This window comes from Solea senegalensis, linkage group LG15, assembly GCF_019176455.1.
Source record: "Solea senegalensis isolate Sse05_10M linkage group LG15, IFAPA_SoseM_1, whole genome shotgun sequence".
Lineage (NCBI taxonomy): Eukaryota > Metazoa > Chordata > Actinopteri > Pleuronectiformes > Soleidae > Solea > Solea senegalensis.
The window spans coordinates 14,249,759-14,275,902 of NC_058035.1; the positions used below are offsets into that span (position 1 = coordinate 14,249,759).

At 38.9% G+C, this 26,144-nt stretch overlaps 3 protein-coding genes across 4 annotated transcripts in view; 2 read left to right on the forward strand and 1 right to left on the reverse strand.

Annotated features, from left to right (window-relative positions):
• The window catches only part of srbd1 (S1 RNA binding domain 1), a 41,844-nt gene extending 38,981 nt beyond the window's left edge, over positions 1 to 2,863 (reverse strand). The window contains exons 1-5 of one of the 2 annotated variants that reach the window (XM_044046170.1): positions 2,756 to 2,863; positions 2,231 to 2,295; positions 1,298 to 1,682; positions 928 to 1,161; positions 179 to 345 (exon numbers count right to left, since the gene is read on the reverse strand). In XM_044046170.1, the coding sequence (XP_043902105.1) occupies positions 179 to 345; positions 928 to 1,161; positions 1,298 to 1,682; positions 2,231 to 2,295 (851 nt within the window). In that variant the 5' untranslated portion in view covers positions 2,756 to 2,863. Of the gene's footprint in view, positions 1 to 178; positions 346 to 927; positions 1,162 to 1,297; positions 1,683 to 2,230; positions 2,296 to 2,746 lie in introns of both variants that reach the window. The other variant, XM_044046169.1, reaches the window with a different exon arrangement.
• Positions 2,864 to 7,831: 4,968 nt separating this feature from the next.
• Positions 7,832 to 15,978, forward strand: LOC122781435 (polyribonucleotide nucleotidyltransferase 1, mitochondrial). Its single transcript, XM_044045078.1, has 28 exons — positions 7,832 to 8,037; positions 8,554 to 8,614; positions 8,762 to 8,836; positions 8,972 to 9,077; positions 9,169 to 9,218; positions 9,328 to 9,391; positions 9,475 to 9,522; positions 9,608 to 9,721; positions 10,582 to 10,768; positions 10,953 to 11,004; positions 11,196 to 11,253; positions 11,362 to 11,458; positions 11,588 to 11,690; positions 12,206 to 12,276; positions 12,436 to 12,472; positions 12,569 to 12,635; positions 12,751 to 12,840; positions 12,954 to 13,007; positions 13,444 to 13,553; positions 13,706 to 13,777; positions 13,879 to 13,942; positions 14,026 to 14,109; positions 14,200 to 14,283; positions 14,407 to 14,513; positions 14,812 to 14,867; positions 14,980 to 15,058; positions 15,161 to 15,208; positions 15,290 to 15,978. Exons 1-28 carry the CDS (start codon positions 7,919 to 7,921, stop codon positions 15,443 to 15,445), a joined length of 2,313 nt encoding a protein of 770 aa, XP_043901013.1. The 5' UTR covers positions 7,832 to 7,918; the 3' UTR covers positions 15,446 to 15,978.
• Positions 15,979 to 16,663: 685 nt separating this feature from the next.
• LOC122781434 (serine/threonine-protein phosphatase 4 regulatory subunit 3-like) lies at positions 16,664 to 26,061 on the forward strand. Its single transcript, XM_044045077.1, has 17 exons — positions 16,664 to 16,833; positions 17,267 to 17,816; positions 18,362 to 18,417; positions 18,930 to 19,028; positions 19,152 to 19,775; positions 20,529 to 20,606; positions 21,054 to 21,170; positions 21,270 to 21,386; positions 21,657 to 21,788; positions 21,940 to 22,051; positions 22,134 to 22,175; positions 22,274 to 22,432; positions 22,643 to 22,812; positions 22,909 to 23,048; positions 23,170 to 23,315; positions 23,410 to 23,543; positions 23,850 to 26,061. The coding sequence occupies exons 2-17, from the start codon at positions 17,675 to 17,677 to the stop codon at positions 23,952 to 23,954; spliced, it is 2,373 nt and encodes a 790-aa protein (XP_043901012.1). The 5' UTR covers positions 16,664 to 16,833; positions 17,267 to 17,674; the 3' UTR covers positions 23,955 to 26,061.
• The last annotated feature ends 83 nt before the right edge of the window (positions 26,062 to 26,144 follow it).

Below are 26,144 nucleotides of genomic sequence, written 5' to 3' on the forward strand. Positions count from 1 at the left end.
TTATCTCAGTCCTTCTCAACTCAAGGCTGCTATATACGTAAAGTATATGAATCTTTGTCTAAATGTGCTTTTTGGTACGATGATGTGTGCAGGAAGAGTATGAGTGGAAAACAAGGCTTAGTTCTTTTTTTTCTTTTCTTCGTTCTTTTTATGTTGTTTAACTGAAGATGTTTCTTACCATAACTCCTCATATACCAGCTGGACATCACGGACTGCATCAGCATCCATATGATTGATCTTCTCTTTGCGGTAGCGCACCATGAATGGCACCGTGTTCTCTTCGCGTAGCAGTGAAATGATATTTAAACACACCCATTGCTCCACACATGTCAGGGTGGACAAAAGCTGAGGAAAGAAATACACAGAGAGTATAACAGTACATCTACTGCATATACAGAAACAGTTAGTAGACAGTTAACAAGGAGTAAACTACTAACTAATTAATAACTCAACAGCCAGTTTGAATTAAGTTTGCCCACTCTGACAGCCAGTGGGTTTGTATACAACATGTAGATAATTTAGATATTTAGGTGTGCATTAGAAACAGGCATCTACTTTCTCTTGAATCTCTTGTATTGGTAACTTTAACTGCATTATTGTTTTTGTGGATGATCTCACTATTCATAGTAGATTGGTGGTGAATGAGGAAAGAAAAGAGAGTAGGTAAATGTTAAGCTACCTCTTGATATTTCCCATATTTATATATATTACTTTTCTATTCATCGTAAAACCCCACTTTTAAATGTAGTTATAATATTCTTGTAAAAATGTGTAATGTCTTAATCAAAGTGTATTTACATTTATCTGGGTAGTTAACTGTCTAACTTTAGCTAACACAGGTAGCAATATAAATTTAAAAAAAAAAATTCACACATACACTGCTTATATTTTTACACATGTATCCCACCAAAAAAAATGTAGAAATACCTCAATCAAGTCCCAATTCATATTGAGCTCACTCTTCAGAGCTTGTGCTTGTGCTGGTGGTAAAGTTGTTGGTTGTCCCAGGCAGGGACCAGCAGTCTTCGGTTTCTTTAGACACGGCTCAAATGTGTAGTCCTCCTCCTCCACTTCCTCTTTCTTTGCTTTGAGGCCGGCTAAAGATGGCCCCTCATCTGCCCATCTGTCTGCATGGGTGTCTGACACAATGAAGGACACTCTCTACCAAACAAAAAAAGAAACATGTAGTCAGGCTATACGGAAAGTAAAAAATGTTAAAAAAGGTAAGTAGTTATGCAGAGTTAGGGTACTTTTGTTATTGTATGTGTATGTGTGTGAGACTGTATGTAGATCTCACCTCCTCTTTCATTCTGGTGCTAGGTCCACTTTCCTCAGCTCTTCCTCCCACTGAACCATCCATTTGTTTCTCTTCTTTGTCTCTATCGTTTATTCTATCATTTTGTTTCCTCTTTGTGCCAGCCAAACCAGACACACCAGAATCTTTGACAGCTGTACTGGACTGTGTTTTTGTTTCAACAGTGGATTTGCTTGGCGCCCTTGGCTTCGGATTTTTAGGAACTTTAGGAGCTTTTGGCTCCTTTGGTTTTACGGTGCTCTTGGCAGCTCTTTTTTTCTCATCTGCTGCAGCAGCACTGGTCTTTCTGGGTACCTTAGACTTTGTTTCAGGTGGCCTCCATTCCTCACTTTCCTCTTCACTACTACTCATTGTCTGAGAAAAGGACCTGATGGGAGTGGAAAATGAACTAATTATATTACTGCGATAGATCTGGCACTTTCTCTTGAATCTTGATATTTTTCCACAGGTTTGCCTTGTTTCATAAAGCATTCACCATACATTGTCATTGATAATTGTAGTTGTAATGCATAACAAGAGATAGCAGTCAGAGGGCACAAACCTCCACAATGTCAGTATCCATATTGTAAATTGTTTTTGCTTTGGCCATAACCTACTACACCCAAAACAAATGTCATCAACATCAAACAGACAAACAGTGGCAAAAAAGTAACCTTAGCAGAGCTACTAAATGTGTTCCTTTTATTAGCTGCATGTGTCTGTGTGCGAGTAGCATGACTGTAAAGTTAAGGGTAGATTTGGACGAAATTAGGTTATGGTCCAAGGAATAACCAACAACTGCAAGCTTGCAAGATGGGGTGGGGTGAATCTGAGGAATGCGTTTGAGTTCCTTGTCCTGTAATGAACTGTTGATTTGATGAACTGCTTACATGCAATTAGTTAAATGACTGCTACGAATCAATGAACGGTACTTACAGGTCGGAGTCATCGTCAGTGTACTTCACAACTTTGCTCGTGGCTGTTCGGGATCTTCGCATCATCTATTAGAAAATGTATTAGGCTGTCAATATCTACATCAAAGCTGTGCCATTAAATGACATCATTGACAAAATACTTTCTACCATGTGATGGCATGTCTAACCTAATTTGGCCCATTGGTTATGCTAATGATAGAAAATACAGCGGATTAGCACTCTTAACTGACGTATCTTTAGCCATAGTTACACTCACATTCGCTGAAAGTTTTAACCCAACAAATACGTATTCAGATAGAGACCGCGATTGTTTAATCAGTGCTCACATTGGCACAAACATTAAATTGGCAAAAGTGGATATGAATATGAAAATGTTTGTCAGCTAACGTTAGCTGCTACTTCAAATTTGCCGCTTCACACTGACGCTAGCAAAGGTAGCGTGGCTGAATGGCTCCGCCGGGGAACATTCGCTTGTCTAACTGTTCCTTCACAAGTTATAGTGGAAAAAATAACTCACTACTTGCACCTTTACACTGTTTGAAATAGCCCAAATTTTTGTTGGTATCCTGTTGGAAATTGTAGTCGATGGATTTCTGCTTCCTGCAACAATTTGTGTTTACCAATGACTACTCAGAAAGGTCTTAAAGGGCGAGTACCCATTTCTTTTATCGAGGCTGCGCCAATTAAAGTTTTACTTCCGCCAATGAGGTTATGTTTTTGTTTGTTCGTTGTTTTTAACGTATGTTATGACCTAAAGAAGAGAAAATTATATAATGCTTGTGCACTTGTTCAAGTTGTTCATTGAAAAATATCACTGTCAGGTTTAATGATTCATTTTGTTGTCCTACTTGTGCTAATTCAAACGTATACTCATGTGTTACATTTAATGGAGTTGTACTACAAAGCATCAACTGGTTCCATTATGCAGATGTTTTTGCCTGTATATATACAGTCACATTCTACACACACAGAAAACCAGTGCCAGGGGTCTGTATCTACTAACAAAATGGTTACAAGAATGACAAAGTGAATAAATTAATCTAATCAACTTGACTAATCAAGTCAAGTCTATTTTATTTATATAGCCCAGCACCACAAACACAACTTGAAGGGCTTTACAGTCTGTACAGCAAGTGACACCCTCTGTCTTTAGACCCTCACATCAAGTGAGGAAAATCTCACAAAAACTGGTGGAAAATATTAGAAAGAATAATGTAATTTGTCAAACACAGAATTTTATCTAAGGTTTTGTTCTAAAGTCCTTTCTGTGTGGTGCCATAACTGCTGTAGTTTCAACAGAAGAGTTCAGGTATTTGTTAAGTCTTTCCACCTTGTGCAATTTTCTCAACAACAAAAAGTAATCCATTATGTTTACCCAACGCATTACTGTCTGAATATGTAGACAATAATAACACTCAGCAATAACCAATGTTAAAGTATTTACCAGCTCCAAATTCAGCTTTATTAGAGATGTCATTTGTTTCTCTGTGCTTGATGATTGCAAACATCACAATACATTCCCCTGGTAACTGATGATGCAGCAACATTAGCGACCAATCAGAATTGTCGTTTTTAATAAGCTCATACTTTGATATGGGTTTTTCCACACGCACTGCTTTCATTTCCTCTTGTCTCTTCACATACACATATAACAGTGAAACCTCTCTAAGTCCTATCATCATTCCTCTTACCTGTATAAAGGAAGGTAAGAAATTATTTTCAGTATGTGTGAGAGAGATTGGGAGGGGGTGATCGTATATTACTATGTGTAAAAGTTTTAACTAATTTTGTGATTGTGTTTCCAGGTTTTTGGTTCTTTTGTTGGTTCTTGATTGTTTGTGAATAATGTCAGATCCTGAGGTCCAAACTCGAGCTCTCCTTGGGGCACCGAGCCAGCAAGCACCAGAACAAAGGTAAGAAGTGTGTGTGTACAAATATGTGGCTTTTTTTTCTGCCATTAGACATTAGCTAGTCTACAGCCAAATTACAATTTGTTATAATTTCATTGACAAGCCCAGTTTTTCTGGTGCTAGAAATATAACTCACTTAACTAATTCATTCATGTCACACCCACCACTGTTGTATTTTTGAAATTATGAATAAAGTATGGCGCTGTTGGCAGAAAAGCTGGTCGCATACATTTTTTAGTGGGTTTCCAACAATGGTCTCTACAGTATATTTCCAAATATATAGCACACAGAAAATAGCCAATCATAGCTTTCCCTGTCGAAACACCGTAGTATTTTTGTGAGGGTGAACATTTCAATAAATGGGGGTTTTCAAAATGAAGCTGAAAGGGGAAAGTGAAATATCCTGACATTTTGGTGTGATTTCAATCCTACAATAAGATTCATGCCATGAATACTTCCCTTATTCTAGACCACACACATCAGCGTATCTGATGTTCCTCTGCTTCCTCCTCCTCTGACCAACCTCTCCTCTCCTCTGGACAATATCAAATATCAATTTTTTCCCCCTTTGTAAAATATATCTGAGCATATTAACCATGTTCTGATCTCGGCTAAAGTATTACAATACGACAAAGCTACTTCATTGTCTCAAATTTTCAAGATCGATAATTATGTTTTTCTTCTTATTCCATTTGTCCTGGCTTCACTTGCTCTCCCTCCTTTCTTTCTCATTAGTGGCCGCTCCACGCGCGCCTATAAGGTTGCAGGTATAACGCTGCTGGCCTGTGTCCTGATTGTCAGCCAGGCAATGATCGCCTACTTCCTTCTCAACCAGAAAAATGAGATCAAAACTCTGGAGGACCAGAACAATAAGCTGGATGCACAGCTGTCGAAGGGAAGATCTGGTGAGGAGGGAAACCTGCACACTGTGGCCTTTCAATGAGGATAAATGATTTTGTTACCAGCTAAAAATATTAAATTGGATCACAAACGAGTAATGTCAATAGTAGTTTTAAAGTCACACTGATGTTTCTCACTTATTCTGTCTTTTGTCTATTCAATTAATTTCTTTCTTCAGTTTCTGCACCAATGAGATTGCCCAAGCCCATTGAAATGTCGTCCATGCTGGATGAGGTAAAATATTCCAAATCTGGACGATTGTATTGGTGTGTTATTTTTACATGATGAAATATGCTGATGTGTTTAAGCTTATATGATCTGATGTTCTTTGAGTTTCATCAACATAAATTTAGATTTAAAACAGTCACCTTTTATTTTATCAATTTCATTCATTTGAATCAAGTCATACATGTGTAAAATCAAGTTTAATTTTTTTCTTTTCGCTTTTCTGTTTGAATTCACTGATTGCAGGAGGATGCTTCCACCAGAGCTCCAGTTAAACTAGGTATTTCTATGGAGTTTGCATGTTCTCTCTTTCATATATAAACAGCATACATATATAAATATGCATATATACATATATATGTATGACTCACCTCTCCTCTCACAGTCACCAACTGCCAACTTGAAGCTGCTGGCTTGAAGCCCTTGCCGGTGCCAGGGTTCCACCCTGTTTGTGATGAGCAGGGCCACTACCAGGCCCTTCAGTGCTACATGAGACAGTGTTGGTGTGTGAATCCAGGCGATGGGCAGCAGATCCCTGGAACCCTGAGCAATGGGCCGACCAGTTGCAGTACATCTGTTGTCGCCAGTGAGACATGATAACTGGTCAATACTAAAAGTATCATGATTCTTTAGTGAATTTAATTAAGGTGCAAAGTTGTTGACAGCCACACATCTGTCATTGTAGGTGGTTTGAACAAGGTGTTGACCATGCCACATGCTGATGCCTTGATGGAGTGGTGAGTGCATTATATTTTTGCATTACATATTATATTTTGGCTACTTTCAGTTGCTGTTTTCACTATTTCTCTGTTTCTGTTTCTCAGATCAGCGACGGGGACATCATTATCTTATTTCTTCAGTTCAAGTTAACTGGGGTTTTATGAACAGCTGATATATTACCAAAGTATAATCATGCATCTGCTTCCTATCATCTTATTACATACATATTTACAATACATCAAAATTGAATTGAACTGAATCATATTTACAAGATTATACATGATTTTGTTATGTGACATCAACCTGTTTCTCAAATGGTTAAGTGTTAAAGATTTAAATGGTGTGTAAGTTATGTGGAGTTTACATGAAAGAGAGGTGAACTGAGTGGTCAGAGAGAAATTCATTCATATTTTTGTGGGGCTTTCATAAGTATATATTTTTTGTCACTGTCTCTTTATATTAATCATTACATTTAGATACTGAAACAATGAACAAGCTGACTGTTTATGTCTGACTAAAGAGGTGAAGTATTGTTATATTGTTTAACTATTAGGAACAACTGAGACGTGAAAATTATAAATGTATTTTCCCCATTTAACTGAGCAACTAAAATAAAACCTGTTAAAAGACAGTTTCAGTTGTTTTCTTTTGCAAGTTAGATTTCAAATTCCATGTTAAAATCATATTGAAAGTAGATGGCTGCTCCTACTTTGAGATATAAAGGTTGTCTCTGCTTGACTATTGGCTTTTATTTCATTCATGAGGGTTATATTTGACTCATCATTGCCCAATTGGTATATTTACCAAGTATTTAAGTAACCAGTGCAGCCAGAAGTTGCAGTGATTGTAGCTCCCACCATATTTACAGACAAGAAGACTCTTTGGATAAGATCAGAAGAGTACATTTTTCAGACTGATATCAAAGTTGATCAGCGGAGGTACATTTTTCACCATGTGTACACACAGATCATCCTAAATTTAAAAACAGTAAAACAATGAATGAACACCTATTCTCAACACAATTATTAGATGACAAAATCCTTGATGAAAACCTGGTTGAAACTACATGTTGGGGTTGCTTCCTGTTTTTGTCCAACTTTCTCAAGTCAGTCCTAACAATGCTTCCACTTATTGGTGACCTTTTGCTTTCTCAGATATTTTGGCACCTTGTATCACGATATAATGCAAATTCAGATTGTTTCATTGTTTCCACAAGATCCAAGCCTCATCCTGCTCTTTCCATGTGTGCTTGGTATTAATTTATTATAGTATCATGTACAAGTAAATAAAACACTATGAGAGGGAAAGAAATTATTTGTTATTAAATATGTGTTGTATGTCCTTTTTATGCTGTTATGTCTCTGCATTAAGGTTTACTTATAGAAGCTAAAATCAGTCCTCATGGACATAGATTTGGAAACATAAATTACGGAATATTTTTTTAAAATTTAATAAATTAAATAATTATTTAAATTGTCAAAATCATTGTTCAAATAATGAAAACTAACTCAAACATTATGGGCTCATTATCTGATGAGTATGCCCTCACATTTCTGCTGCCAATGTGAAATCAGAATCAAAATCAGCAGAAATTTGACTCCAGTATTTTAATTACTCTGTAATCTAACGTGTACAAACATACAAATGTACAGTGAGGTTAAATAACAACAGTGTAAGAGTGGTTAAAACGACACCAGTGACCTCAAAACAGAGTTACCTGTGTTTGAAAAAAGAATGAAGAGAGTGAGATCCATAGCGAAGGAAAGTGGAACTGTTCTGCATCGAGTGGTACGGACACATTTTGGTGTTACACCTTGACTGGGTTTGGTCCAATCAGCATGCGTCATTGTGTACATGCTGTGGACTGTCATGGAAGCCGCCATACGCCTATCGAAACTGTAAAGATCATATTTTGTTGGTGATTTCTTGTAAATATGAGTTATTTGTTGCGGCTGGGGCCTTCGTTTGCCCGCATTCATGTCCGTCTGTGCCACCAGAGTGTTTACAACAGCCATGCAAACGCGCGGGGAGTGACAGTGAACCTTGGGGAAAAGTGAGTTGACTTTCTGATTCTCTTTCTTTTAGTGATTGTGAATAAATAAGCAGTTCATTTGATTTTAAAAACACCTTCACTCTTTTAACCGGAAACCAACTGAGACAGGTGGTATGTGATCTTAAGGGCAGAATACGCACTGTATTGTTAAATATTATTTATTCAAAGGCCAATTAACTGCTGCGTTTTATTCCATAAATATACCAACGCCTCGTGTTCTTGGTGTGTTTGCTTTGTCTCATGGAAACAAGTGTCTGCCTTTGCTTCATTTTTGTTCAGAACCTACTGATATTTAGAGGAATCACTTCATCCCTTTGCATGTGTAATGTATACACTGGGACATTTTTTCAGTTGAAGTTAATGAAATCGAAAAATAGATATGTGCTGCAAGTGGTGTGTTAACACCATAAAATCCCCAAAATATTATCTAAAAAAGTTACACAAATATAGAGATTGCATGTGATCACAAGAGTGGTGTGCGTTTCATGATGTGCTGTGATCTTATTGTTTCTGTAGGAAACTAGAGATTTCTACGGGGAAATTTGCCCGCTTTGCTGATGGATCTGCTGTGGTACAGGTACAGAAAAAAATATATAAACATTTGATACTTAAATTACGTATGATCTCTTTAAACTTATAGACAAACTAAGTACTAATACAGAACCTGTATTTTCATTTTTGAGTGGTGTTTTGCCTCCTGTTCCCTCTGTTTCTATGTCTGAAGTTTGGGGATACCTCCGTGATGGCAACTGCTGTAAGCAAAACCAAGCCCTCGCCATCTCAGTTTATGCCTCTTGTGGTAAGGACTCCAAATAACACTCCCAAATGACTGAAGTCATTCAGATGTGTTGGTCTGGACTAGAAATAATAATAAAAAGATTTTTTTTTACTGGTAAGATGATCTCAGACTTTGCATCTTTTGATTAATTGACAGGTGGACTACAGACAAAAAGCAGCTGCTGCAGGTCGAATCCCCACTAACTACTTGAGACGGGAGATGGGCACCACCGATAATGAGATCCTCACCAGCAGACTAATAGGTAACTTGATACATCTGTTTTGTCATGGGTGTATTTTCGATGACCAGGTATGTGTACGGAAGTTTAACTATGAATTGTTTCTCATTCTTAGACAGGTCAATTAGACCACTTTTCCCTTCTGGTTACTTTTATGACACTCAGGTCAGTTCAGTGTGAACGTTCCTTCACTGTTATTGTATTTTTCACCTTCATTACATGCTGAACAAAAACAGTATTGTCCATCTAATGCACGTGTGTGTGTTTCCTGAAGATACTATGTAACCTTCTCGCGGTTGATGGTGTCAATGATCCAGATGTGCTGGCTATCAATGCAGGTGAGTTCAAATTCAGCAATCTGTGTTTTCAAAACAGCAGTGATCATTATTATTAGCTAAAACATTATTGTCATTCATTAAAGCTTCTGCTGCTCTGGCGCTGTCCGACATCCCTTGGAATGGACCCATAGGTGAGAAGAGTGTAATATTATTATGCCTGTTCACATGTTTTGGTTTATACGTCTTCTGACTACTCCAGACTTTGTGTTTCCACAGGTGCTGTGCGTGTGGGCATGCTAGACGGACAGTTGTTGATCAATCCCACCAGGGCAGAGATGACTTCCAGCACTCTTAATCTGATTGTGGCTGGATCTCCCAGCAGTCAAGTGGGTAAGTTGGTAATCATTATGAACTCCAGGCTTGATCATGTGTTTTTCAACTGAAAAGACAAAAGATGTTATTTTAGTTCTTAGTTGTTTCCCAAAATATTATATTTAAAATGCACAATTGTCTCACTAATGTTCCCTATACAAGTTATTACAAACATGGACAACACAAATGGAAGGTCTTATGTTTGAATAAATGGATGGAATTTTAAAACATAATAAAATGCAGTAACACTTACAGTATATACCATATTAGAAACTAGTATTAGTACAACATCAAACTCATATCCATGTATCCTAATTTGTGCTTTTCTTCAGTCACTGTATCACAACGGAGGACCAGTTAGATTGCATTTAGAGACCATTTAAAAATAATTATTTTAAATAGTAAATGTCTATATTTTGCTAGTCAATAACCACTCAAAGCTGCTTTACACTACAGTTTTGCCATTCACCATGTGCATTGAATTTTTCCATCACACATCTTTCATACCCATTCACATGCTGCCGGCACATTTTAGTTATTTACTTCTACTTGTTCACTTATGGATAAATTCAGCATTGGAGGTTCTCATATACAAAACATAGAAGTACAATTCAATCAAGCAAAATCAAATGAATTCATGAATAGTAATTAATAAAAACTAAAAACATCTAACCATGTAAAACAATCAACACAATAACATTTGCAGGGCGTACACACAAGGTCTTATCACAATTTTTAAAGTAGACCTGCTACATAAGTTCAGTTGTCATAAAGCAAAACCAAAAGGTAAATAAAATGATCACACACTATTGATTAGTATCTCTTTTAGTTTAGTCTAGTCACACAGCACTTCTTTAATATGAGTCTCTATCTGCCAGTGATGATTGAGGCATCGGCTGAGAATGTGCTTCAGCAGGACTTCTGCCATGCGCTGAAGGTGGCCGTCAAACACACGCAGCAGATCATATTTGCCATCCAGCAGCTGGTCCGAGAACAGAATGTCACCAAACGCACCCCGGTTAAGGTCTTCTCAGCCCCGACAGACATTGTGCAACATGTCAGACAGTAAGAACTGTTTTCCATAGGTTCAGTGTGATGAAGGTGATTTAAACAAGACTGTATATAGATGTAAGGTTTTTTTAAGTAGTGGATTTTACTTAGATGAAGATCAGTGTCAGCAATTGATTTATCAGAACTGGCACAAGTGGGTTAGATTCTTAATGTAAAATATGTGTTTCTTTTCTTGCAGATTAGCTTCTGAGAGGATCTATGCTGTTTTCACAGATTATTCCCATGATAAGGTAAAGTCTGACCTCTGACCATATGTTGATCCAAACGTACGTCCTCCGGTGTTAGATTTCTCATGTGATCATATTGTACCGGGTTGTGTTTTCTTGTCAGTATGTTGATAATTAAAAGCAGCCTGTAACTTTTTATGGGGGTTGTTGTTTTTTTTGTTTCCTCATCTCTTAATTAATATAAATGTTTATAGATTTCTAGAGATGAAGCCATCAACAAAATTCGACTCGAAACAGAAGAAGAGCTAAAAGGTGAGTCATACTCGACATCGTGTGTTTCAAATAATGCTGCAGCTCTCTCTAGATATTGCTACACAATGCTCAATTTTATGTGTACAAAATCTTCTCTTTCTTATGTAGAAAAATTCCCTCAGGCTGAGGCTTTTGAAGTCATTGAGTCCTTCAACTCTGTGAGCAGAGAAATCTTCCGCAATTTAGTGCTAAAAGAGTACAGGAGGTAAGTACTGGTCATGGTGGAATTAATGTATATATAATCTAATGAGACCTGATATGCCTGCATACGTGATGCATATGGTGCGTTGCAGTGTATGATATCAATGTGTTCTACTTTCTGCTGTGTGTGAAGGTGTGATGGGAGGGAACTGACCGCTCTGAGGAACATTTCTTGTGACGTAGACCTCTTTAAGCCACTCCATGGCTCAGCTCTCTTTCAAAGAGGACAAACACAGGTGTGTAAAGCACATGAAGACCACATACATTGCACTTTAATTAGAAACATTAAAAATGTTCAGCAATGTTTGTTGCAATCCAGAGGAAATGTGTTTGATTGTCTGAATACTTTGATTTGATTTAATTGTGAATATTTACAATTTATTAGATATACAAAAGTCGAAAAGTTGTAAAGCAACTAAACAATGGTTTTATCTTTTACAAAGAGCTTCAAAATCATGTTGATGGTACACAGATTTATCTCTGATATACAGCAAGCAAACCCTCTTAAGAGTTTGCCGTGTTTTTCATTCAACATTTTGGGAATCTGGGGATGGGATCATGAGGAACATACACTTTTTTTGCCACGTTTCACTTGAATAAGTGGGATTTTGCAGCCTGAACTCTGGCCAAGACTTTGGATTTTTTTTTGTTTCTTGTACATGAGAACTTTCCTAACTCTTTTGGCTGCAGGGGGCGCTGTTGCTCAGCATAGGTTATAGCCCAGTCATCATGTTCCTCCTGTTTCCTTCAGGTGCTGTGCAGCATCACATTTGATTCCTTGGAATCCAGTATCAAAGCAGACATTATCACCACAGCTTTGAGGTACAATGCAAACACACGTTCATGCTGTTCACAACATTAGGACATTTTACAGAGTATGAATAAAAAATATTTCCGGTATCATCCTCTCGTGTTTGGATAATTATTGTCCTGTGTGGCAAATTATTCACACTGAATAAACTAAGACACTTTTCTCTGCAGTGGCATCAAGGACAAAAACTTCATGCTACATTATGAGGTGAGGTCAAACCTTTCCATAGATTCAAGTACCGTACGTTATTTATTAGCTGTAATTGTTGGACCTGAAAATCAATATTAATATCTTTCATTTCAGTTCCCTCCATATGCAACCAATGAAACTGGAAAGATGGGAGGAATGAACAGGAGAGAGCTTGGTCATGGTTTGTACTAAATAAAAATGCATGTTTGACGGGGATTCAGTGTCATTCAAGCAACTGCTTCTTCCTTATTGGTGATTTTTGTTATTATTTATTTATGTATTTGATATGTTCACAGGTGCACTGGCTGAAAAGGCTCTGAGACCTGTCATTCCTAAAGACTTCCCATTCACTATTAGAGTAACTGCTGAGGTGCTGGAGTCAAATGGTGAGCATGGTGACAAAACAATATTGAATTTGACTAATGTGTGTCTGAAGTGCTTTTCTCTTCATCTATGTTCACCTCTCTTTCTCTCTCTTTCTCTCTCTTCCTTCTCTCAGGATCCTCCTCAATGGCTTCAGCATGTAGCGGGAGCCTGGCACTAATGGATGCAGGTATCAGTGACCACTCTTGTTCTGTTGTGAAATGTATTGTTTTTTAAAATATTAGCAGTTATTCACAATAATGTTTTTTGTGACATGCAGTACAAATCACATGGTGTGCTTATATAACCCAACCCAGTCACATGCTCTGTTAATGTACTGCACTTGCAATTTTTACAATATTTACCAAGTGTATTTAATATCTGCAAATCATTTACAAGGTCTGGTGTATTTTCAGGTGAATGCTGGTGATTTTTCCAGTAATAAAGTCTCTATTTTTAACCCACCATGAAAAACAAAAGTGCAAAGAATATTTATGCTGGATCAGATTGTTTTGTTTTATTATTAAACAGTTCAAAGCAAACAGAGACCACCATTTAAATATGAATAGATGTTATTATGTGATGTTGTGATTTGAAGCTCTCGTGTGTCCATATCTGTCTTGCAGGTGTTCCCATCTCCTCTGCTGTAGCAGGTGTTGCCATTGGCCTCATCTCTCAGGCCAGTGAAGAGAAACCTGCTGAGATCCAAGACTACAGAATACTAACTGATATTCTGGTACATACGGCACTGTAGCATAATGTGTGACCAATCGTTTATCACCTACAAGGAGAAAAACTGAAATTGCAGTACAAATCAAACCTGTTACTGCTTAATTTTTTCTTTTTTTGAACATGTTCAGTAAAAGCTTATTATCAAATTTTAAACAGGGAATCGAGGATTACCTTGGAGACATGGACTTCAAACTGGCAGGAACAAGCAAGGGCATCAATGCTTTGCAGGTTCTGCTAATAACTTTTCTACTGAAATGATGTATCCGTATCACAAAAACAAATTAAACTGACACACAAAGATGTCACATAATAATCTGTCTGTCCTTCAGGCTGATGTGAAGATTCCAGGTCTGCCTCTGAAGGTGGTCATGGAGGCTATCCAACAGGCCACAGGTAATTCCAGAAGGTGATGAAACTTCATATTCCACACTGTGTTCTGTGTTTTGATGGCTTTTGTTTCTGTGTTACCGTTTCAGTGGCAAAGAGGGAAATCTTAGGCATCATGAACAAATGTATAGCAAAGCCAAGACAAACTAGAAAAGAGAATGGACCTGTTGTTGGTGGGTATTGTGTTACATATTTATGAATGAATATGTATTTTTAAAAAGGAAGGATTTACTTTAAATTTAACACACATGATTCTGCTCCAGAAAACGTCCGGGTGCCAGTGTCTAGACGAGCTCGCTTTGTTGGTCCAGGAGGATACAACCTCCGCAGGTTACAGGCTCAAACAGGTAATAATTGTGTTACTAATCTAAAGTTAATCAAAAAAAAACTAACCAGGTATGATAGTTACCAATCATTAGATTAGTCTTTTTTCATTTACACAAAATAAACTATTTGTATTTTCTGTTAAGGTGTGACAATAAGTCAGGTGGATGAGGAGACTTTCTCTGTATTCGCTCCATCGCCGGGAGCCATGAACGAAGCTCAAGACTTCATCAGTGAGATCTGCAAAGATGATGTAAGTCTCCACCACTGCACAGTCACTGGAACTGGTTGGACAACTCATGACAGACGTGTCAACCGAAAACACAGCATGTTCATCTATGTGTCGTTTCACCTACATGTGTTGTATTTAATATTTTGTATTAGTAGATGAAATATTTTGTATTTGAAATATACTACATCAGGGTTTCTCAATCCTAGTCCTGCAGACAATGGGTCTCCAGGACCAGGGTTGAGAAAAAAAAACCTGTACTATAGTTGTAATAAAACATTGGCCCCGTCAACCATTTGTATTTCTTTGTTTTGTTTTGCAGCAAGAGCTACAGCTGGAGTTTGGTTCTATCTACACAGCAACAATCACAGAAATAAGGTAAACTAATATGTTATTATCATTTACTTTAAACCAGTCATTTTAAATATTCTGTCCCTGAGAAGTTGATGCCTCAAACTAATGCTAATAGTGTTTCCTGCGCCTGCTACAGGGACATTGGTGTGATGGTGAAACTGTATCCCAACATGAACGCTGTCCTGCTGCACAACTCACAACTTGACCATAAAAGGGTCAGTGAATTTTACCTCTGTATACCCATTGCCTGTATCTTTAAGAATCAAATCAGTACTTGTGTGTACTTTTGTTGATTTTTTTTTTTCCCCCTGCTATAGATCAAACACCCTACTGCTTTGGGGTTAGAGGTGGGGCAGCAGATACAGGTATGTGTCCAGATGTGTCAAAATGTCCTCCCAGTGTTTACATGTTGGGCTGCTAGTCTCTAACTGGAGTTCTGCCAACAGGTCAAGTACTTTGGCCGAGACCCAACAGACGGCAGAATGAGACTTTCACGTAAGGTGCTCCAGTCTCCTGCTGCAACTGTCGTGAAGACAATGAGTGATAAACAGAGCATCTCCATGGGTCCAAGCAACAGCACCACAACCAACACTGATTTGTGACCTGCCAGCACAGCAAGCCAACTTAATGATTTTTTTTTTTTCTTAATAACTGACTTTTGAAAAATATACCAAACCAAGATCTTCAGTTTTTCCCACAAACTGTTCCAGAGTTGAACCTAAAGAATGTTGCAGAGTTGTTGTTGGAATGGCCGTGAAGTCACCTCCTCCGGAATGAAGTGCATCTCATCAAATACAGTGTCCTACATACTGTGCTTCAGCAAAAGAGCACAAACTGAGAGGAACCCTCTAAAGAGAATGAGTGGGACACGTGTTGTATTTTTAAAAATACCCTTTAATGGTGGCCTATTTTCACAGCATCTGTTTGTCTGGTTGGATTTTCCTATATCTTCCCTCAACACAGTCATCCATCCGCGTTCACCCAGCATACATGGAACAAACTGATGAAAGTCAGTGAAAACGTACGTAAAACTAGTAGCTCAGTAGTACTACTGTAAAGCGAATGTCTAATTATGGTTTTATATATTCATTTTTTGTTTCCTTTTCAATATTCGTAAATAAAATTATGACTGTTGCATTGTAGTGTCAGTCACTCTTAGCAAGAAATGTCAAATGTGCACAAATGAGCAGACTTGATTTTTAATCAAAAATCTCGTCCTCAATGTATAAAAGCCAATAAATTAATTTTAAACTATACAATGTTTAAAGTAAATATTGATACATGCGTTGCCTGGTAACTCAAACTGACAAACACACTGGGCGTTACCTTTAAGGAGTATCTTGCCTTAGAATTAGCTCTATAGATTAAAGAAAGGTTACAACACAGGGTGAAGTAAAAACAGTACATATGTAAATGTATTGCAAATTCAAAAACTACTGAAAAATTCACAGGCACTGAAATAATCTGATGAAGAGACAGTTTCACACACACTGTTGAGATGTACAGCTCTGACGCTTGTGTCAGGAACTGGTGCCTCTTGATCATTTAGGTTATAGACTGTAAAAAATTGTTGTATAAGAATGTACTGAAATGTTCTGAGTGTTTGAGAGATGCATTTGAACCCTAAAATAGTATCTGACCATGCATATGTAAAATATTTTTTCACCAGTCACTAAATGAAGATGCAGCCTCCAAGTAATTGAAATTGAAGATCGCTTTAAACTACAGAACATCTTAAATTTTACAGCTGTGAACTGGATTTTATTCTGAATAATACAAACTACAGACTCTGCACTGTGAAATAATGCTAAGTGGTATAATCATTTTCTCTAGGGAAATACATTTGGGGAGCCAGACAGTAGCGAGGTGGCTAGCTCTGTTGCCTTACAACTGAAAGACATTGGTTAGTGACCCAGTCGGACCGAGGGCGTCTCTGTAAGGAGTTTGTGCCCTCTTCTGCTACTCCAGACTTGGCAGGTGCCTTACTCAGGTGTGTGCAGTGCCAATGTTGGTGGTGTTTGAACGAGAAATGCAAGAGAAATCAGCCTTACAAAGGCAAGAGAACTTTGGTGACTTGGAACAAAGAAGTAGAAGAAGAGGAAGACTTTTTGTTGCCTCTTATGAGTACTTGAAGACTTTGCGTTTACAAAGGACGCCATCTTGTGCTGTCGAAAAGTGGCCCAGACCAGCCACATTAACATTTTCCACGTTTTATATTCACTTATCTGTCAAATGGTTTGCTATCTATCTATCTATCGATCTATCGATCGATCTATCTATCTGAGCAGTTTGGCAATACTATATTGTCACAGTGATTAATAAAAAAAATCCTATAAAATATCGTCTGTTTTAAACATTAGCATATACAGACTGCTGCTATTATTTGTTTGTTATTTATTTATTTTCACTTTGTTCGTCTGTAGGTGACGCGTAGTACCTGTGGAGCAGCAGCTCTGCCATTGGATGGTTTCGATGGGAGGGGGAGACCCCGGAGCAGCGAGCGCTTGATTGACGTCGAGGAAGAAAAAGAACACAAGATCGGATTACAAGATGGCGGTCTGTGGACGTTAGCAAGGAGGCCATAGGAGTTCTTGTGCTCAGTGTGAATTTGTACTTTATTATCAAGCCTCCCTTTGAGCTGTGTTTCACCTTAAACGTAATGCGTCTGTGAATAGCGACGGGTACACTTATTGTTATTGTGAACTTTGCTAAGACGTGCATGTTTTGTAACATGCGGGTGGAAACAAAGTTAACAGATCGAGGCTAGGAAAACAGTAGACGGGGTGAAGTGATAGCTTGTTAGCACATAGCTAGCTCCGACTCGGTTAACCATGTCGGACACTCGGCGGCGAGTGAAAGTATATACTCTAAACGAAGACCGTCAGTGGGATGACCGGGGCACCGGGCACGTTTCTTCGACCTTTGTTGAACGCTTGAAAGGAATTTCGTTATTAGTTCGGGCCGAATCCGATGGTAAGTTCCCAGTTAGCATTGCCGCTATGATGTTACGGTAGCTAACTTTAGCGCGCTAACTCTTGGTTTCTCGGCCACAATGTCTCGCTTGGCTAATGTGTTTACTTGATTGACTTGCTCTTTTAGACATTGCTACAGCCAACTAATTCAATGGCATCCACCCGCTGATGCCATCAATGACAGATTTGTTTGAGGTTAAATCGATATTAATGTAGTGAGTAGCTGGTGCAAGCCAGTTCGTTTGCCAAGCAGGCGACTGGATCTCAGTAGCATGGGGGGCCTCAAAGTCTGCTCTTAAACGTACTAACTTATTACATAGAGAAGTAAAACAGTATGATGTGCGCATACACGGATCACATATAATATTTAATAATTTGCTTGGCTTTGGGGGGGATATGAGGTCTCTGAATTTCTATTTTGTCTGTACTTTATCGGCTCTCCCTGAAATGCTCGCGTGTCACAATGGGCCATTGCAAACAAGGGATTGTTATCATTTGGTGATCTTTGCTGCAACATTTTAAACAAATTGGTCATCTGTGTTGTAGGGTCACTACTGTTGGAGTCGAAGATAAGCCCGAACACTGCATATCAGAAACAACAGGTAACACCAACTTAATTTGTCTGCGTCAGCTACAAAGGGCATGTGCACGTTCAGCAGTTGATTCTCATTCTGAGATGTTGGTGTCAAATTGTAATAATTGGACATTTCAACATGTTGCTGGACAGTGATTGTTTTGTTATAAGGAAGTGAAGTCAGTGTTTGGTGAAATAGTAAACATGAAAGTAGCAGGGCATGTTACAACATATCAGTAGTAATTGCAACACAGTCACGCTTCTTTTTAACAGTTTAAAGTCCTTGCTGTGAGGAAGTAGTAGAAGCATGTTATGTAGTTTGTATGAACAGGAGAGCATAATGTTTGTTTAGTGTGAGAGGCAGCATGTGTTGTTAAAATGTCTTCAGAGTGAAAGAATTTGTGTATAGCTTAAAAAAGCCAAAACATTTTGTGCTGTGTTATATGTAACCTCACTGTGAGAGTGTATGCAATGATCTTTCAGTGTGTCCTGTAATCATTTTTTTGGGCACAATTTAATCTTTTGTCTTTCTCTTTCAAGGACACATTAATTGTCTGGTCAGAAGCAGATAACTATGACCTTGCTCTAAGTTTCCAAGAGAAGGCTGGCTGTGATGAGATCTGGGAGAAGATTTGTCAGGTAAAAACAATCCAGTTTTAGCAAGTCATCGCTTTAGTGATGGTGCTAGTTTGCCAGTGCTGAAGTTTGCACAATTATTTGTATTATTTTTAATTTTATATTTTCTGCCTATCCAATACTTAGGTTCAAGGTAAGGACCCTACCCTTGACATCACCCAGGACCCCATAGATGAGTCGGAGGAGGAGCGCTTTGAGGAGATTCCAGAGACAAGCCACCTTGTGGAGCTCCCTCCATGCGAGCTTAGCCGACTGGAAGAGATAGCTGACCTGGTCACTTCTGTCCTGTCCTCTCCCATCCGTAGGGAAAAACTTGCCTTAGCCCTGATGAGTGAAGGATACATTAAGAAACTCCTTGGTCTCTTCAGAGTATGTGAGGACCTGGACAACAGGGAGGGCTTGCATCACCTTTATGAGATTGTCCGAGGTGTCTTGTTCCTCAATAAAGCAGCCCTCTTTGAGGTGATGTTTTCTGATGACTGTATCATGGATGTGGTTGGCTGCCTTGAGTATGACCCTGCACTGGTTCAGCCTAAACGGCACCGGGAATTCTTGACCAAGACTGCAAAGTTTAAGGAGGTGATCCCCATCACAGACTCTGAGCTACGGCAGAAGATCCACCAGACCTACCGGGTGCAGTACATCCAGGACATCATCCTGCCCACACCATCTCTCTTTGAGGAGAACTTCCTGTCCACACTCAACTCCTTCATTTTCTTCAACAAGGTGGAGATTGTCAGTATGTTGCAGGTGAGGACCCAAACTCAGTAACTTGTATTAATCTTGTAGGCAAAATTTATCAACGAGCCCTAATGTAATTGTTTTTTACAGACCTTATGTCACTGCAAGGTGGTAACACTTGTGAACAGTATTTTCTTAAATTTACATTCTCCTTTGGCTAATGGCACATTTTCCATTGTGCCTCTACTTACTGTAATGTGTCATAGTACTTGTTGTAGTTCAATAACAGCACACACTTAATGATAACATCTGTTCCACTATTGAACAATTTGTGACAATCTCCTTGGCTTTGGAGGCTTTACATTTTATGACAAGTTTTGTTTAGTCTTGTCTTGTATTATGATAAATGACCCATGAAGAGTAGAAAATACATTTTATGGGTTAATAAACTGTTGTGAAATCCATTTTATTTTCCAGTGGACATTAATGGGAGCTTGTGTGAGGTGTGTTATTAGAAATACATTTTCTACCATACAGTTATTGCTATAGTGTAAACTGCATTACAGTCTAACCCTGTAAGTATCTCAGAAACTGCTGGTCAATCCATTTTGTTAACTTTGGGGCATCTAATAAATGTGTTAAAAGGTTAATGGGAAGTCTTCAGGACTGTGTTTTTCTTAATTGTTAGAATAGTGCACTTTGAACTGAAAGTGTGTATAAACCACTAAGAAGTTTTGTATGCCTTTTTTGCTTCTTTGCAAGTAAGCTATTTATTTTCTTATGTTTCATTGCATTTAAACTCAACTTTTCCCTGCACTACAGGAGGATGAGAAGTTTTTAACAGAAGTCTTCGCACAGCTCACAGATGAAGCCACAGATGACAGTAAAAGGAGAGAACTTGTAAGTCAAACAGGTGTCATATCTGGAGGACAGATGTTGTTTTAAATATATTGTCAGATATGGAGGTTCAAAACCTCGATTGTGTTATAATATATTATAATATACTAATGTTTTTTTCTCAAAGCTGGAAATTACTGACTTTTCCACATTGATTTCTTCAATGATTTTGTTACAAGTTCTTTTGTAGACCAGCTTGTAGTGCAAGGAATTAATAGCTTCTCACTATGGAAGAGGATTATGGCCAAATATAAAATAAAATGGCAAAACAGCCTGACGTCTTAGATTAAAGTCTGAGAGTTAATTCGGAGATTATTCCAGTCTCTTTGTCTATGTAGTTGTTGTTCACGTAACTTCAAAAAAAGGTTTGCATCCTGAAATGTTTGCTTGCTCCAATGTGTTAAATGCCGCATAATCATTACATCTGTCTTTTGTTTTTTTTCTACTTAGGTAAACTTTGTCAAGGAATTCTGTGCTTTTTCACAAACGTTGCAGCCACAAAACAGAGATGCTTTCTTCAAAACGTTGGCAAATCTAGGCATCTTACCTGCTCTTGAAATAGTCATGGTATGTTATAGGAATGTGTATGCTATTTGTGCAATTTACTTGATTGCAGAATTGGGTACAAAAGGTTATATGACTTTTTATGGCTTTTCTCCTGCTCAGGGAATGGATGACCTGCAGGTGAGGGCAGCAGCTACAGACATCTTCTCTTACCTGGTGGAATTCAGCCCCTCCATGGTCCGGGAATTTGTCATGCAGGAACCACAGCAGACAGACGACGTAAGTATCCTGACAATGAAGTCTACAAGCATTTCTGCATTTACCGTAACATACAGTGTAGTTCTTTGGGTACATCGATGTTATTTACAAAAAGCAAGCTGGTCAGCGCGTAGGCTTATTTTGATTTGGTATCCATTGATGCCGCTTAGAAATTTCTGATAGCAGGGCTGTACTTTTTATTGAGATTTCTCTTTATAATTTGGGCACACTGTTCTCCATGATCTTCGTCATGCTGACCGTATGTTCTGTTCTGTCTCTTTGTGTCTCCAGGATGTCCTGCTGATAAATGTTGTTATCAAGCAGATGATTTGTGACTCTGACCCAGAGTTGGGAGGGGCGGTCCAGCTAATGGGTCTGCTCAGGACACTCATCGACCCCGAGAACATGCTGGCTTCTACCAATGTAAAACATTCTTTTTTAAAATAATTTTTTTTTTAATTCTGAGTTCCTATTAAATCATGTTGATTCTTAGATGCATGTTCCTTATTTGCTCTGCTAAACGGCACAAACTTGATCAACCATTTGATACATTTTTGTTTTGTTTTTCTTGTAGAAAACTGAGAAGACAGAGTTTTTGAGTTTCTTCTACAAGTACTGCATGCATGTCCTGACGGCTCCTTTGCTGGCCAACACCGCACATGACAAACACTCAAAGGGCGATCTGGGTGAGTGACTTCATATAAACTGTTGGTAAAATGTTTTCATACAATAATGCAGAAGTTATTATATCCTGCTTGTGTGTATTAGATCTACAGGAGGGATCGACTAAGATCAACCCAGTCTGTCCAGGTGACTGTTGTTACTCAAACTATCAACTGCCTATAACTGTCTATATGTATATCATTTTACTCTGGTCTCATTTGCACCTGTGCTTTGTTTTGGTGTAGATAACTTTCAGACAGCCCAGCTGCTTGCACTGATATTGGAGCTTCTTACCTTCTGCGTGGAGCACCACACCTACCACATCAAGACTTACATCATGAACAAAGATCTTCTCAGAAGAGTATTGGTGCTTATGAACTCAAAGCACACCTTCCTTGCCCTTTGTGAGTCCCCACATAACGTTCATATTCATGCACATGTGTTTTGTTTTACTTTCTCTCAGTGTTCTCAGTGGTGATACTACTTTCTAAATGACTGTGTAGGAGCTATACAGTCATTAGTTTTTGCATATACTCTCTGCATCTGACCTCACATGTTTGAAATTCACCAGCACAGCTTCATTTTTATAAAGTTGTCATCTGTTTTTGCTCAAGGTGCCCTGCGTTTCATGCGGCGGATCATTGGTCTAAAGGATGAGTATTATAACCGCTACATCATCAAAGGGAACCTGTTTGAGCCTGTCATTAATGCCCTGCTTGACAATGGCACCCGATACAACCTCCTCAACTCAGCCATCATCGAGCTCTTTGAGTTCATTAAAGTGGTGAGTTAACACACAAACGCTTTAGTGAGAAATGTTGATTTTCATTGTTTTTTCATACAGTGCTGGAAGTGATTGTGTGTGATATTCTCTTTCCAGGAGGACATCAAATCTCTCATTGCTCACATCGTGGATAACTTCTACAAAGCACTTGAATCCATTGAGTACGTCCAGACTTTCAAGGGCTTGAAAGGCAGATATGAGCAGGAAAAAGACAGACAGAGTCAGAGACTTAACAGGTCAGTAGAATGGTTGGACAAACCTCCAATCTGGCCTTGTATCACCAAAATCTTTCAGGACTGCCTCAGATAGACTTATAGTCAAATTGAGGAAACATTTAACTGTTTATTTCCTGGTTAGATATCGAAGAGATGCACGGTCATTGGATGAGGACGAGGAGTTGTGGTTCAATGACGATGACGAGGATGATGACGGAGAGGCCGTTGAAAAGAGAATGGAGGAAGACTTTTCTGACAGCTATGGCAAGTACATGGAAGCCAAAAAGGGTAAGTAGTAGTAGTAGTGCTGTGTTTAACTTCCTGTAAATTATCCTCACATTGCTTCTTTTCTTCAAGTGTGATATTCTCACTGTTGATGCAGGAGCTGCCAACGGAGCGAATGGTGCCAACAACGGGAAAGCTGTAATTTCTCCTTCATCACCGTCTGGCACTCCAAACAACAGTTCAACTTCCTCCATCAAAACAGTTGCTCTTCCTGCCACACCAGCAGTTAAGGTACTGCATCTCAATAAGTAGCGCTTGCTGCCCACAAATCCAGTTATTTACTGATCTCAGATTTGAAGCCAATACTTAAAATGTTCACATGAAAGAGGTGGGCGCTGAAATGTAGCAAGTCCTAAATAAGGTTCTGTCAAATTGAATGTGTTAATTAAAATACAGCTGCAAATTTATTTCTTCATGTAAGGAGGAAAAAACTGATGGTGATGTCGAACACGTTTTTTTGGTTCAAGGAACCTGAATTTTAATGGCTTTTTTCCCCCCCCATCGCTTGTTTTGTTAAACCCTTTCTCCTTCTCCTAGACTGCACTGGTTGGTTTAGTGGACTACCCAGACGATGAGGATGATGAGGAAGAAGACGAGGAAGAAGAGCAGTCTCCAAGGAAGCGTCCCCGTCTGAGTTCTTAAGGCTACTTGTCCTCTATTAGGTCATGATGGACAGACACAAGAGTCCCTCCAGTCCTCTCTCCTTTGGTTGTCCCATTGGTCCTTGGCCAACCTGTGTCACCCATTGGTCTGGCTGAGGAGATTGGCAAAGATGAGCTCCCACCTCACTCAGTCCCTTTTGATCTCTGCTCCTCTTTTTCTCTCAGTGGGAGGAGATGGAGAGCTTTTCTTAAACTGGAAAGAAACACAGATTAGTGTTCCTTCACCTCATTATTTTTTTTTTGACTTTTTATTCTGCCAACAGCTTCCTTCAGGAAACCCCCAAATTCTCCATTTTAGTCCAGATCATTTCGAAAATGTATCCCATGCTCCCCTGCTCTCGTAGCTCATTCCTCTTTCTGAACTACTTTCTCATTTCTCCTCCATCGTCCTATGTACCGACCAGAGGGGCTGCAATGAAATCTGTGCCAAGGCCTAACCCTGCGCTGTTGCTATAGCAACAGTGGCAAGGAAGCCCGTGGTACTACAGCAGTCTCGCAGGAGCCCTCACACGTCCTCATTTGAACTGTTACTTCTGTCCTTCTCAAACCCGGACCAGTGAGTTCCAGAGACGGAGAAAGCCAGAACACAACCAGCCAGTGTGAGAACTGTGAAGCAGGCCAGTCAGGCTAGCAGGACTAGCTGTTATAGTTATAGAAAGCTTGACTGGCAGAAGCAGCATGTGAGCTGCCCTGCCACAGATTTGTCCACCTTTGTCGGAGCTAGAAGGACCGAGGCAATATGGAAGACTAAAAACAAAACATTGAGAGACAAAGGAGGTAATGATGACATGTCAAAATATACCAGGATGAAAACATTTGAGACTTAGATCCAGAGGAGCAGGACTCATACCCTCAGAAGCCATGGCATCTGTTCGGCCGAGGCGCACAGAACACAACACAATGTCTCACATACAGGACTGTGTTAGCCAGAAATTTCATGTCTTTGTTAAAAAGTACTGTACAGATGTTTTTTGTTCTCTTTTTAATCATTTGCCCTTGATTTAATTTGAAGGGGAGAGAGATGGCCGCCTACCTGTGTATTTTTTTTGCTGCACAAAAGGCGGGGTCTCTGGTCATCCTTTCAGCCCCATTCATTTGATTCAATGTAAAATGCTGGTTTTAAAAATAACATTAAACTGCAGTAAAGTCATTTTTGCAGCCAACATTTTGAGGATGTCTGGAATTTTGTATTTTAATGGATTTAAGAATATAGTGGCCTCATTTTGTTGCTGCACTCTTAACTGGGTGAAAAACCTGAGTGGTTGGTGTGTTGACGAGTAGATTTAGTCCACACTTTGTATTTTTTAAGTTTTGAGTCTCGGCATCTTCCTCTCAGATGGATCTCAGGTTCACAACTCAATTTGACACAAACAGTTGCCCACCCTGTGTGTGTGTTTGCGCGTGTGCTGTAACACTGCGAGCTGGTGAAACATCTCAGGTTTATTAGTGAATGAAGAATGATGGTCTTGAGTTTAAAGGGGCATGAGGCATCAAGATTTTTTTTATCCATTTTGAAGGATTCAGCTTAGTTCCACAGTTCACATTATACGTATGCTTTTTTGGCCTGTTATCACAAACTGTAAATTAATTTTTATTAACAATTTAATTCAAGTGTCATGAATGAATAAGCTGTTTTTGTTATGATAAAGATGATTTAACCACAGAGGTCATACAGTGCAGCTTTTAAAAGGGTTGTGCTGGCTGAGAATTTCCACCATCAAATTGCAGGTTTGACTATGTCAGAGGTCAGCGACACATTTCAGTGTTGGGTCCAAACATTTTCTGGGTTGTGTTGTCCAGGTCTCACGACAAGCACGCTGAAAAGTAATCAGAAAATGCTTGATCGCAAACCTAAAACGTCGGCTAAATTCTAATCGACAAGGTTGGAACTCGAGTGAAATTATTGCCAATGTGGTTTTCAGGAAATCAGCAGCACTGAAGCAGTGAATTGTCTTTCCTCCTGTTAGTGTCAACAACATGCACTCCACTGATGATGTTGTACCAAGTGCATTTACTACCACTATCCATTCTTAACATTTGTATGAATTTGATAAGTTTTGGAATTAAATGTGACCCTGACACTGAAATTGTGAATCGAGCTTTGATTTAATAGCTGATTTGGATACGAGATGGAATAAACCAAATCTAACCAATTGGATTTGGTAGGGAT

Excerpts from the sequence above, each read along its gene's own strand:
- LOC122781434 (XM_044045077.1), top strand. The coding sequence starts at position 17,675 with ATGTCGGACACTCGGCGGCGAGTGAAAGTATATACTCTAAACGAAGAC. Across the intron at positions 18,418-18,929 it reads CTGCATATCAGAAACAACAG|GACACATTAATTGTCTGGTC; the intron begins GTAACACCAACT and ends TTCTCTTTCAAG. Across the intron at positions 20,607-21,053 it reads ACAGTAAAAGGAGAGAACTT|GTAAACTTTGTCAAGGAATT; the intron begins GTAAGTCAAACA and ends TTTTCTACTTAG.
- LOC122781435 (XM_044045078.1), top strand. The coding sequence starts at position 7,919 with ATGAGTTATTTGTTGCGGCTGGGGCCTTCGTTTGCCCGCATTCATGTC. Across the intron at positions 13,554-13,705 it reads GAATACTAACTGATATTCTG|GGAATCGAGGATTACCTTGG; the intron begins GTACATACGGCA and ends AATTTTAAACAG. Across the intron at positions 15,209-15,289 it reads AGGTGGGGCAGCAGATACAG|GTCAAGTACTTTGGCCGAGA; the intron begins GTATGTGTCCAG and ends TTCTGCCAACAG.